Consider the following 12385-nt stretch of genomic DNA (forward strand, 5'->3'; position numbering starts at 1 on the left):
CCCAAACTCAGCGGTGAGTCACAGTAAGAGCCTAGTTAATAAAAGTCTACAGAGGAGATAAAAAAAAAATACAGCTGCTTTGGAAAAGAAGAAAATAACCAATTGCTAAATCTCCCTTACCTATTTTGGAAAAAGTGTCTGAATTGGAGTGGTTAAAAAAACAAAACAATTTGATTTATAAATTAATGTTCAAAGGTTGCTTTTTCTTTCTTTTAACCATTACTGCTTCACTTAATTGATGAACTGATCAACGTCATCAATTGCATGCTGATGGCTTTGGAGAAGTGGGGACCGTCTTCATAGCTACCAATTCCTTTCCTATAATTTGAGTGCTTTACTCCCAGAGGAAGCTATGTGGGCAAACAAACCCCACCCAGAGATAAGTTTAACTGGTTTAACCTTCCCTTAGGTTTCCCCCCTTCTTATTGTCCCCCTCCCCCAATCCCCACAATTCCTTACATCACTTTTGTTTCCAAAAGGTCCTGGCCCCAACATTCTACCTCCTATTGAAGGGTGAAGGTGGCTGGGGAGCCCCCAACTTGAAGTCTTGTCATCAGGCTGACAAAGGGATTCCCAGAAATTCCCATAATGCCAAATCCCTGAGGTCCTGGAGAGAGGCTGATTTACTAAATTGTGAACAGCTCTGAAAACCTCCAGTTTTTGTCACGTGGTGGCCTGAATCATAGGAAACCACACCCCCTTCCTTTCCTCCCCTCCTCCCAACTGCACCTTATCCATAGCAATGCAGGCACTAATTCCAAGCCACCTAATTCCTCTAGACTAACATTACCCAGATCTGGAAGGCCTGCCTTTTCTGGGGTATTTAAATTTTCTTTTTTGTAACGGGGAGGACGGATTAGGGAACAGGATAATTTAGTTCTTTTTTCTATGTATATAGTATCTTTCCTCAGGAGAAAGCTAGGAAAGCAATCTTCATAAACTTTTTACCAAGACTTCCATGTTAATTAAATGTAAGCACTTAATAAGCAGCTTTGCATCGACCAAAAACAAAGACCGGAGAATCTCCTCCCAGCCCCAAGAGGAAGCTAGTTGTTTGTATACGTTTAAGATAAAGAGATGCGGGTATGCATGGGCACTTAAGAACCTTCTGGAACCTACTTGGTTTTTAGCAGCTTCCCAATCACTTCTGAGGAATGGAGTTAATTTGCCAAGCCTAACTTAGTTGATCACAATTAAGACACTTCAGGTGGGGGGGAGGGGAAGAAATCACCACTTTATGGACACTGGCATTAAAATGATTTTTTTTCCAAAAATTTTATTGGGGGAAAACTACAAAACATTTACAGTACAAAGTTTACAGTCACAATTTGTAGTGAACTGGCCCCCCAAAATATATTACAACGCAAGTTGACTTACTCTTTAGTTATACATTCAAAAACATACTTCTGTTTAAGTAGTCCAAAGAAAGTACACAGGGCTCAGTTCTGTGCCTATGTACAAACAAGACTCAAGCTACTTATTCATTCATCCACCGTCCAGGAAAGTTTGGGTTGGGGGGAAGGGGGGAAGAGAGAGGGAGAACTCCTGACTTTCTACAAAGAAAAAAAAATTACAAGTTTTGGAATTGAAATAACAAACAGGCATGTTCATGTATGTACTACAATAAGGTCTCAGATCCAAGAGGTGGCCTCTGCGTATATTTAATAAAAAGTGGTAAAACTTTTCTATTTTTGTAGTTGAACCCATCCCTACATTCAAATTCTCTCAAGCATTAAAGAAAGAAAATACTTATTTGGTTGAGGAAGATTTAAGGCAAGTCCGGGCCTTACCAAAGGCACTGGGAGACTAATACTGGAGGCCCCTCAATTATTGCTACATTTTTTTTTTATACTCAAGGGTAACATCACAGTAGGATTGGTGGAATTAGGCAACAAAAATACTTTTGGTTGATTTGTAAAGCTGGAGTTAGGTAAAAGTCTGATACTTTGAAGTCTGATTGCAAAGTATGTGGTTCTTTTTTCTTTAAAAGTTGGACGGGCTACAATCTTTTTTTTTTTTAATACATTCTAAGAAATCTCAGAAAGATCTTCCTCAAACTACTTCCACAGCATCGAGATAGATTTCTATAAAGAAATCATGCAATCTTTAAATTTACGTAAACAAGAAAAGAAATTAATGAAATAAATATTACATACAATCTCTTAAATTAAGATTTAACTCATTTACAATAAAATAACCAAGTGAAGTTACAAAAGGCATATATTACTGTGAAAAGAACATACACTCCACATTTCGCCGATTAATAATGGCAATCATAATTTAAACATAATAAAAGAATATATATCTATTGCTTTTCATCATACCCGATAAATACAGTATGAACAAAATTCTCAATGTATACTTTTCACAAGATAATAAATAAGTTAAATAGTTTTTTTCATATTGAGTTGTGGTGCAGTGGTGCTAATCAACTCAAAACAGCTAAACAAAACAAAAATCAGCAGTTATTTCTCAACAATTATAAACTAAACTCGGTTTGAGTGCTTCCCAAGAAAGCAAAGGCAACATTTTTCTAAAAGAAATATCCACTATGTGGTGGTGATGGAACCGACTTTGGAATGGAAGGGTGGTGTTTTTAAGCACATTATATATAGCTATATATAAAACTACAGCACTGTCATCAAGGCATATTCTTGGCAGGTCGTTGGATTTTATAAGCTTATAGTTTAGTAATGTGGCTTTTTTTTTGTTTGTTTACACTGTATTCAAAGACAAATGACCATTAGAAACTTCTCCAAAGAGCAGGCAGTTCACACCTAAGTGCAGTGTGACTAATGCTTCAGAGTTAAGAGATGGAATGGTGGTAGCTGCTGGTGCTGGGTTATTCCCCCCCCCAAAGTTCAAAACTCATCCAAGGTCTAGAAAAATAAATGTTTGGTTATCGTTTGTTCTATTCCCGTTACATCTGCCCAGTTTTTTAAAACATAGATTCGTTTTGTTCATCCCAATACAAAAAGTTCGTTGGGCTTTTTTTTTGCTAAACGAGAATGCAACTTTATAATAAAAAATAAAAACCCCCAAACAAGAGGACCGAAAAGGGGGGGGGAGAGAAGGGGCAGCTCATGGAGCTGGGATCCCCCAAGTCCTCCTAGGGCTCTGCAGCCTGTTTTTTGCTGCTAAATGCCCAATCCCCTCGCTTCCCCCTCCTCACTTAGACCCATCTACCCTCAGGGCTGGGAAAAGGGATGAGAGGGGACGTCCCTGCAAGCCACCCAGCCCACCCTCCAACTCCCCCCCAAAAAACTTCCTCTTGTGGCTGCAGCTCTGCTCGCTTAGTCGTCGGAGATGGAGAGGCGGCTGAAGATGGGCAGGCGGCGGCCGGAGTCGAGGCTCGGGGACTCGGAGCCGCTGAGGCTTCCTGAGCTGAGGGAGCCGCTCAAATAGCTCTCCCGATCCGACAGCGAGTCCGGGGGGCTGGGGGGCGCATCGAACACGGGCGATTCGGACAGGCGGCGCAGGGGCTGGAAGCTGAAGGGGGGGGAGGCCGGGGCGGCGGCGGCCACGGCGGCGGCAGCTGCAGCAGCAGCAGCGGCGGCGGCGGCTGCAGCCGTCGGGTGGGGCGCGGTGGGCGGTTGCTGCTGCTGCTGCTGGCTGCGGTAATAGGCAGCGGCCACGGCGAAGTTGTGTGTGTGAATGGCTAGGGGCGTGATGAGGTTGCTGAGCTCCTGGCCCGAGAAGGGGGCAAAGGCGTTGTTGGCGCAGGCGGCGCACGGAGCAGGGGAGAGCAAGTCCTCGCCCCCGCCGCCCGCCCCATACAGCAGCGCCGCCGCCGCCGCAGCTGCAGCTGCAGTCGGGGAACAGCAGGAGGGGGCGGCGGCCGAGGAAGAGGACGAGGAGGACGCGGAGGAGGAGCAGGACGAGGAGGACGCGGAGGAGGAGCAGGACGACGAGGAGGAAGCGGCGGAGGAGGAGCAGGACGAGGCCGGTGGCGGGGTCCTCGACGTGGGACTCTCGAGGAGGGGCGACTCCAGGCCGCCTGGGTGCTGGTGGTGAGCCGAGGAGAAGCCCGAGAAGCTGAGACTGTGGTGCAGCTTGGGCCTCGACTCCCGAGGGTGCCCCGGGAAGCCCAAGTGCAGGGCTTCTCGGGGGCTGAAGGCGCGGAGGTCGCCCCCGCTGCCCCCGGCGCCCCCGGACGGCGAGGGGCGGCGCTCCTCGGCGTTGTGGATGAAGTGGCAGCGGGGCCCATAGGGGCAGAAGCCTATGGTGTGGAAGGTGCGGCACAGCTCCGTCTTGTATTTGGGGTGTCGGGTCAGGCTCCGCAGTTCGTGGAAGCCGTGGGCGAACTGACACTTCTCCCCATACTTGCAGGTGCCGCTCTCCTCGAAGGGGCGGCACAGCTCCGTCTTGTAGCGCGTGGAGTTGATCTGGGAGCCGCCCGACTTCTGCTGCTGCAGCTGCATGAGATGCTGGCTGCGTTCGCCGTTCTCGCTGAAGGAGCGGTCCCGGAATTTATTTTCCTTGTTGAGCAGGGCCGTGGTGCTGGCACTGCCACCTCCCCCCGACGGCTCCTTGAGGTTACTGTACGAGCCCGAGCCGCTCGAGCCGTTGCAGCTGTTGCCGCCAGTGAACTTGGGGGAGCAGTTGCCGGGACCCGTCGCCGGGTTCGGGGAAGGGTGGGCAAGGGCCTGCAGGTTGCTGGTGGAGTGCCTTCGGAGAAATCCCGGCGTGAAGCTTGAGGTGGGGGAGGTGGTCACGGGGGTCCCCACGGCCTTCTTGTCCAGCATACTGTTCAGATTGAGGTTGGTCAGGGATTTCTCCGTCTGCTAAAGGGAGGGGAGGAGGGGGAGATGAAAAAACGGGAGGAGGCATGGAAGAAGACAATTTCAGGGGAGTGGGGGGCACGGGGTAAGAGCAGGAAGAAGGGAGGGTTGTTGCAGAATAACTAAGAGACTTAATTAAGGTCTGTGGGTTTCTTCCCCCCCCCCCTTTCGGCTTATCGTTCCCACCCGTACAGAGACAAAATGAAAAAAGTTTGCATTGATTCTCCCTCCCCCACCTTGCCCACTCTTAGCTTCAAGCATGCTGCCCCATCACTGCAGCTCCATTTCCTTTCTCGTCCTTTTGCAAACCCACGGACACCCCTCCACCACCAATTCACGGGGGCAAAGGCGGAGGAGCAGCCGGGGCTGTGCAAACACTGCCCCTGTAAACACAAGACGAATAAACCCGGTCCCAGGCTAGGCTGAATACACAAGTCCTGGGAGCAGTTATGCCTCGCCTTCCTTCTCCGTCCCCGCCCCTCCTCCTCCCGGCAACTAAAACACTTTGCAAACTCCGAGAACTGACCCAACCGGGAAACCAAGGTGGGGTAGGATCACCACCCCCAACCTCTCCTCAAAAACAGTACGAGAAAAAGTTTCAAAACTGAAAAGGCTTTCTGGCTCCCTCCCTGCCCTCTAGCCTACCTTGCAAAAGAAGTCGATGTCATAGAAAGCAGACAAAAGTGTGGTCGACATGTTTCTAGGTCCTGTGATAGTCGCAGACGAAGGAGGAACCCAAGTACCCCGCTGTCCAGCAGGGCTTGGGATGAGCCACGACGGCTGGCGGGCGAAGGGTAAGGGTGGGTGAGAGGGGGAAGAGAAAGTTTGTAGAGAGTGGAGAGACTGGGTAACCGAGCCTAAGCTTTGGAGTTCTTTGGAGTCCGAGGTAAAAAAAAAATGTGCTTTTAAAAGCCTCTCCTCTTTTTTCCCTCTTCCCTCCCCCCGGCCCCCCAAAAACACCCACTTCTCCGGAGCTGAGGGCACAGCAAGCGGACTGCTGGAACTCCGTGCCCGGCGAGCCCTCGCCCTATATAGACGGCTGAGCGGGCCGGGGGAGGGGACAGAACGCTGACCCTGCCGGGGTCTCTAGGCAACACCACCCAGCCGGCTCCCACCGACGTCATGGGACTGCGAGTCCTCCCATAGGCTGCCGCCAATTTTCTTTCTATTTTTTTTTCGAGCCCGGAGGGCGGGGTAGTCGGAGGGGTGGCCTCCCCATAGCTGGGCGGGCCAGGGAAAGGGAGGGAGGATGGGGAGGCGGGCCGAGCGCCCAGCCGCTGGGGAGAAGCTGAGCCTTCTGAGCCATGTGGGGTATAGTACGTTTCGGCTCTCCAGCTCCTGGGCCTCGTGCGTTGTTGAGCCCGGGGACTTTTAAACGTGGCTCAGGGTGAGCAGCCTTGGAGGCTGCTCACACCCCCGGGGACTGGGTTATTCACTCCCTGTCCTCCACACTAATACTAGAGCTACCAATGGCCGGGAGGAGGAGTTGCAACATGCTAGAATATTGCAACCTTTCATGTTACCCTTGCCTACTTTGCAAAGGACAGGGAACGGAACGGTTAGGAATGGGGGGAGGGGCACACAGGGACTGCAGCATGTCTCAACCCCCAAACGAAGGCTTGGAAACTTGAGGTCCCGGCTCCGCAGCCCCTCAGTGAGGAAGTGCTGCGATCTAACACGTGGAGGCGGCGGCAGGGGCTTCCTCCAGGCCCTGAGGGAAGTGCGCCTGCTCCGAGGGGTGGAGAGGGCGTGGGGCTGGGTAGGACTGGAAAAGCCCGGGTCCTCCAGGCTCCGCCCTGCACCCCCAGCCGGGGCCTGCAGTAAACAGGGTCCAAGCGGGCCGGGGCGGGGCTGTGTGTCAGAGGACAAGGAGCTGGCTTGCTAATCACATCACAAGACCTTGAGCCGGGGCCAAAGGCGCTGTGAGTGGCGCGGGCCGTCCCGGGCGGGGGAGCCCGAGCCGAGGCCGGGGTGAGGTGGGGGGGCAGGTCTGTGGGGACAGTGGCTCCTCTCCTCCTCTTCTCAAGCCTTTTCGGGCCAGGGGAGAAGTGGATACTGGCCGCCTCTGCTTGACGCGCTCCCAGCTTCCCAGATTCCTGTGCTTGCAACCCTCTTGTTGTCTGGGATCCCGGGGAAATAGACCACGGTATCAGTCTCACGCGCACCCACTTGCCACGTCCGCCTTGCGCCAGCCTGAGCTGGGGTGGCAAAATCAGGGGGAGCCCAAAGCTTTGCCGTCAGGGCCCCTTTTCCTGGGGAGACAGCCCCCTCTAGCGCTTCTCCCGGCTACAGCTGGGGAGCCTTTTACTCCCCAGCTTCCTTTCCGGGGTTCACTCTGTCAGGTGTTCCCAATCAGGGTCTGGGGTGGGGATGCCCCTTCCACGAGCGCTAGGTTTGTCAAAACACGCCGGCGAAGCCGGGGCTCTGAGCCCGCGGCAGCCGGGTCAAAGGCGACTGCCCGTTTAGGGCCCTGTGGAACGGAGTGGAGTCCCTGGATTGTCGGCTTTGCTTTGGTTAAGGTCGCGTGGCCCCTCCCGGGGGCAAGTTACGGCGCGGCAGAGACTGGTGCCAAGACAGTTGTGGTGGCTCTCCGTTCCCCTGCCATCTTCACCTCCCTCCTTTCCTTCCTCCCAGTCACTTTAGTAAGTGAGCATTTATTTTAAGGCTTGCTAAGTGCCCAGCAGGAGGTTGGGTCTATCACACCAAGCCTGCCCTGGCATTAGTCAGAGGTAGCCCAAGGCTGTAAGTGGGGCGTGGAGAAGAGAGCATGAAGTCTGTGATACTAGTTATGATCTTGGGCAAGTCATTGCGCTTAATCCCGGCCTCCTTAATTTGTTAAATGAAGTTGTACGGGATGATCTCTGAGATTTCCTCGAGTTCTAATCCTGTGAGTCTCAAAGCTCTGGTGGGTGGGTGCCGGTGGAGAGGACACGACTTTACAGACTTTTCGAACTGAAAGAGATCTTTAAAATCAAGACCGAGTACTTTATTTTACAGATTAATGACCATGTCCCAGAATGGCCCCAGTGGAAGTCTTCAGACCAAATCCAATTTTCTTTCCACCAAAAGGACACTAGTTGTGGACACGAACCACAGGCTGGAAGCAGATGGGCTTGTGAATAATAATAATAATAATAATAATAATAATAATTCTCTGTCAAAGTCCTGTTCATGCAAAGAGGTGACCCAGGGTTCTCAAAGGCTGTGCTAGTGGAGTGCCAGCTTTGGTCGGCCAAGCTGGAAAGTCTCAGTGTCCAGGGTGGAGTCAGATTGCTCACTTTTTGTCTAAGAACCATCCTAGCTAGGTTGGAAAAGGCTTACCAGGTTATCTTCAGGTGAATATTTTTCATTCAGCCATCAAAACCCTGAGGAGGGTTGGGACTAGAATCCAAGTCTCGGGGTTGTCTCCATTATGTTGTGCTGCCTTTTTGTGTCTCAAAAAAACAAACTCCAAGGGCCAGTCTTGGGAATCAGAAGACCTTGGTTCTAGTCCTGACTCTGACTTGAACTAGCTTTGTGACCATGGGCAAGTCATTGACTCAGTCATCTCCCTAAGCCTTTAAGATACATAGGAGTTCTTGATTTGATAAGTGTCCCTGGACATCACAGGTTCCCCCCCCCCATGCTGTTAAATATTCAACTTTTACTCTCCAGCAAAGGAAATGAGCATCTCAAACACTTTCATTCCCACAGATGCCTCTCAGACCTTGACAAACCATTAAAATAACTTTAATTGATCTCTTAAGAAGACATTATTAAACATGTATTTGCCAGATGTTAATGAAGTATCTATGCATTTTCACACACAGACTAAAAAGTGGCTTTCTTGGATGGCTTGAACTGAAGAGTGAACCTGGTTGCTGTTAAAACACATCCTGGATTGCTTAATATTGAAATAACTGATTCTGTGACTCTTCTGAAGTTGTAAATTAAAGGGAAAAAAGAGACTAGAAACTTTGCCCTATTTCAGAGTTCTCTAGCAAAAGCCATGTGAGGGTGCCACCTCCTGGGTGTTCTGGGAGGCATCAGGAAATTCTTAGAAGTCTCTAGTTTACAGCATTCACATGGATGGTTTGGGGAGGGAAGTGTGAGTGTGTGTGTTTCTTAAGGCAGTAATCATTCTCTAAGCCAGGACCTTCTTCCCCCAAGACCCTTTCTAAGAGCTTGGGGGACTGCTGCTAGTTTCTTTGCAGGCTACAATCAGACTTCTCTATGACTGCTTTTGATCAAACACCTTGGGAGGTGGGGGGAGACTAAGGAGGAATACCATAAGGCTCTTTTAATGACTTGGGACAAAATACAGTTTTTAAATTACAGGTCACTGCAGGTCTCCAACACAATCAAATTATCTGTATGAAGTTGCTCTTTAATTCACTCACATTTTAAAAAATGGAAACATTTGGAATGTATTTCCTTTTTTACTAAAATGAATAAAATTTAGAATCTGATCAAAGAATCTGAATTAGTTTTTTTCCCCCTCCCCTTTTATATTACGTTAAAAACATGAGAGCTGAAGGGGAATGCAGACAGGGTTAAGCTAGAGTAGGGAAAAACACAGCTAATTCAGGCCTGCAGGTGGCCTGCACCTGGGAGGAAGGTAAATCTCACGTTTAAGGGCTCCACCTCCAACGGTAGCTGCAATAAACTTGGCTGGCTTGCAAGAACTGAGTCAATGTATTAAGAAGAAAGATCCTTCTGTAAGAAGGGACAGTTGGTCCCCCTCGTTGGAGCAGAGGGAGCACAGTGAACAAAAGGATTTTTAATTTAGGTTAACATTTCCAGTGTATTCAGTGCAGGAAGATAATTCCCCAACTCTGCAACACATCCCTTTCCCACATCACTCCGTAGATTTAGGCTTTGTTCTCTGTAGAATTAAATGACAAGACATAAGGTAAGCTCAATAGCCCAGGTGTGGGGTCCTCCTCCTTCCCTTCAAGAAAGTCAAGCAACTTCAGGCAAGCTAATGTTCTTTCCTTCTGGATGTACAGTCTTGTATGGTCAGCAGTCTTAGAAAATTCAGGAGTTGGTGGCAGCTGTTTGGATAGCTGTGATAGGTGCTGGTACTGCTGGGATGCTGTTTTTCTCAGCCGACTGAGCTCCTGGGGATCCTGGGAAGGCCAACTTTTCTTACAGAGAGGAGACAAGTGCTTGACCAGGTGGCTGATGTAGGTTAGCGTCTCGGCCCAAAAGTTCACTTCCTCTTTGTCAAACACAAAGTCATCTTCTACCTGGACAGTAAGAACAAATAAGCAAGGTGAGAAATAATAGTATTAAGCAGACCTATCTCTGGCACAGCCCAGAAAGACACAGAGCAACCCCCCCCCCCCCCGCCAAACACAGTTCCTCAGGGACAACATATGCTGGGGAAAAACATGAAATTTGAAATCAGGAGAGTCTTGGGCTTCTATAGCCAACCTATAGTGCAGGACACTTCAGTGCTCTGAAAATGGGGCTAATCATAGAATCTGAGAGTGGGAAGGGGCTCAAGAAGCCACTCAGTCCAATCTATACAGGAATCCTACTCAGATTTAGCTCCTTGAGGGCAGGGACTGTTTCCCCTACCCCCCCCCACCCCTTTTGTATCTCCAGCACTTAGCACAGTGCCTGGCACATAGTAGGTGCTTAATGTTTGTGGACTGATTGATTTAGACCTAGAAGAGACCTTAGGACTTTAGTCATCTAGTCCAAACCTCACTTCACAGCTGAGGACACTGAGGCTCAGGAAAGATGAATCGACAAACCCAAAGTTACACAGCTAGCAACCCAACTGGCAAAACTGGCTGAACCCGGGTCACAGGATCCTAGGTGGACATCCTGGATGTCATCTGGACTAACACCCTCATGTTACACATGAGGAATTTGGAGTCTAGAAAAGTTAAGTGACTTGTCCAAGGTCACACAGGTAGTTGAGTGGCACAGCAGGGATTTGAACCTCTGACTCCAGACCCTGAATTCTTACATTACCTCCGCCTCTGACTCTAAATCCAGTGCTCCTTCCTCTATACCACAAGGGGTCTTCCAGAAGAACCCACTAATCCCCCCCCCCAGCCGACTCAACTTCTAGAAAATTCTAATTGTTTAGATTTCTCCTTACAATGAGCTGAAAAATCTCCCTCTCTGCAGCTTTCTCCTGTTCCTCCTAGTTCTCTGCTCTGGACCTTAGCAGAACAAGTTCATCCCCTGTTCTCTGTGACCTATGCAAAGCTATCACTTGCTTTCTTGCCCACAACTCTTCTCTTCTTCATGTTAAACATTCCTAAGTCCTTTGATCAATCTTTGTATGTCATGGTTTTGTGTATGCTTAAAATGTGGTGCTCAGAACTCAACATGATACTCCAGATGTGGCATGAAAAGAGCAGAAATGGGCCTGTTGTGTTCTGGATGCTACCTTTCTTAATTCAGCCCAATTCACATACTGAAATTTTGGGACTAATATGTTGTACTACTGATTGAAATTGACTCTGAAGTCCACTAGAATCTCATTTCTTTCTTTCTTTCTTTCTTTTTTTTTTTGCAAGGCAATCAGGGTTAAGTGACTTGCCCAGAGTCACACAGCTAGTGAGTATGATGTGTCTGAGGCTGGATTTGAACACAGGTCCTCTTGACTCTTGGGCTGGTGCTCTGTCTACTGTGCCACCTAGCTGCTCCAAATCTCAATTTCTTTACGTGAGTTATTGTGTAGTTATACCTCTCCCATTTGTATCTGCAAAAATTAAAAAAAAAAAACCATACAGAACTTTAAGTTATCTCAATCAAATTTCATCTTTCTAGGAAATTAAACTACTCTAAGTTTCTACCTCATACCTATCAGATTGGCAAAGATGATCCCAAAAAAGGGGAGTGGGTAGGAAATCACAACTGTCGTCAGGGCTGGTGGAAAACAGGTATATTGATGCACTGGTGGTAGAGATATGAACTAGTCCAGCCACTATGGCAGTCATTGGGAACTATATCCAAAAATAATCACTAAACTATGTACCCATTGACCTGGCACCTTTAATGGGCTTATACCCCACAAAGATCAAAGAAAGAGGAAAATGACCCATATACAAAAAAATATTGATAGCAGTTCTTTGTGTATGACAAGTAACTGGAAACTAAGGGAGTACCCATCAATTGGGGAATAAATTATGGTATATGAATGTAATGGAATATTATTGTGCCATAAACAATGAAAGGCAAACCTAGGAAGACACATGAATTAATGCATAGTGAAGTGAATAGAATTAGAAGAATAATTCATACAATAACAATAACATTGTAAAGAAAAACAACTCTGAGAGACATAAAAACTTTGATCAGTGCGATTATCAGAGTCCCAAAGGACTGTGGTGAAAAATACTACTGATCCAGCAGTCCACGATTATCATCGAGTATTTATTTTTTAAAATAAGTTTTTATTGATGTGTTCTGTTCTTTACATTACCATACCCATGTGTCCTTCCTCTTCCCCTTTACAGAGAGCCATCCCATATGATAAATAGTATTTTTTGGAGAGAAAAAAGAAGGCAGCACAACTGATAAAGTGAAAAAGTCCAAAAACATGTACAGTATGTAACACCCATGGTCTTCCCACCTTCACAGAGCAGTGGGTTAGGAGTGTG

General features: G+C 48.3%; 2 protein-coding genes across 6 annotated transcripts in view; both read right to left on the reverse strand.

Annotated features, from left to right (window-relative positions):
* Window positions 1-3203: 3203 nt before the first annotated feature.
* ZFP36L2 (ZFP36 like 2 zinc finger CCCH-type) lies at window positions 3204-5801 on the reverse strand. 2 transcript variants are annotated; one of them, XM_021001265.2, is made up of 2 exons: window positions 5427-5801; window positions 3204-4781 (listed from the first exon to the last, which is right to left on the reverse strand). In XM_021001265.2, exons 1-2 carry the CDS (start codon window positions 5475-5477, stop codon window positions 3294-3296), a joined length of 1539 nt encoding a protein of 512 aa, XP_020856924.1. In that variant the 5' UTR covers window positions 5478-5801; the 3' UTR covers window positions 3204-3293. The 2 variants fall into 2 exon arrangements, with proteins under 2 accessions (XP_020856924.1, XP_020856923.1); XM_021001264.2 differs by having other exon boundaries at window positions 3204-4784; window positions 5427-5799.
* Window positions 5802-8494: 2693 nt separating this feature from the next.
* Window positions 8495-12385, reverse strand: part of THADA (THADA armadillo repeat containing) — a 443253-nt gene continuing 439362 nt past the window's right edge. For all 4 annotated transcript variants that reach the window (XM_021001257.2, XM_021001256.2, XM_021001255.2 and 1 more), the window contains one exon: window positions 8495-10009. In XM_021001257.2, the coding sequence (XP_020856916.1) occupies window positions 9632-10009 (378 nt within the window). In that variant the 3' untranslated portion in view covers window positions 8495-9631. The remainder of the gene's footprint in view (window positions 10010-12385) is intronic.

The sequence above is a fragment of the Phascolarctos cinereus genome, unplaced genomic scaffold (genome assembly GCF_003287225.1).
Source record: "Phascolarctos cinereus isolate Bilbo 61053 unplaced genomic scaffold, phaCin_HiC Scaffold_2;HRSCAF=192, whole genome shotgun sequence".
NCBI lineage: Eukaryota > Metazoa > Chordata > Mammalia > Diprotodontia > Phascolarctidae > Phascolarctos > Phascolarctos cinereus.

What these genes read in the sequence shown, in the direction of transcription:
- ZFP36L2 (XM_021001264.2), bottom strand. Translation starts at nt 5,477, where the DNA reads ATGTCGACCACACTTTTGTCTGCTTTCTATGACATCGACTTCTTTTGC. An exon ending in ACATCGACTTCTTTTGCAAG is followed by an intron (nt 4,785 to 5,426) that starts GTAGGCTAGAGG and finishes CCCTCCCTTTAG; the next exon opens with CAGACGGAGAAATCCCTGAC.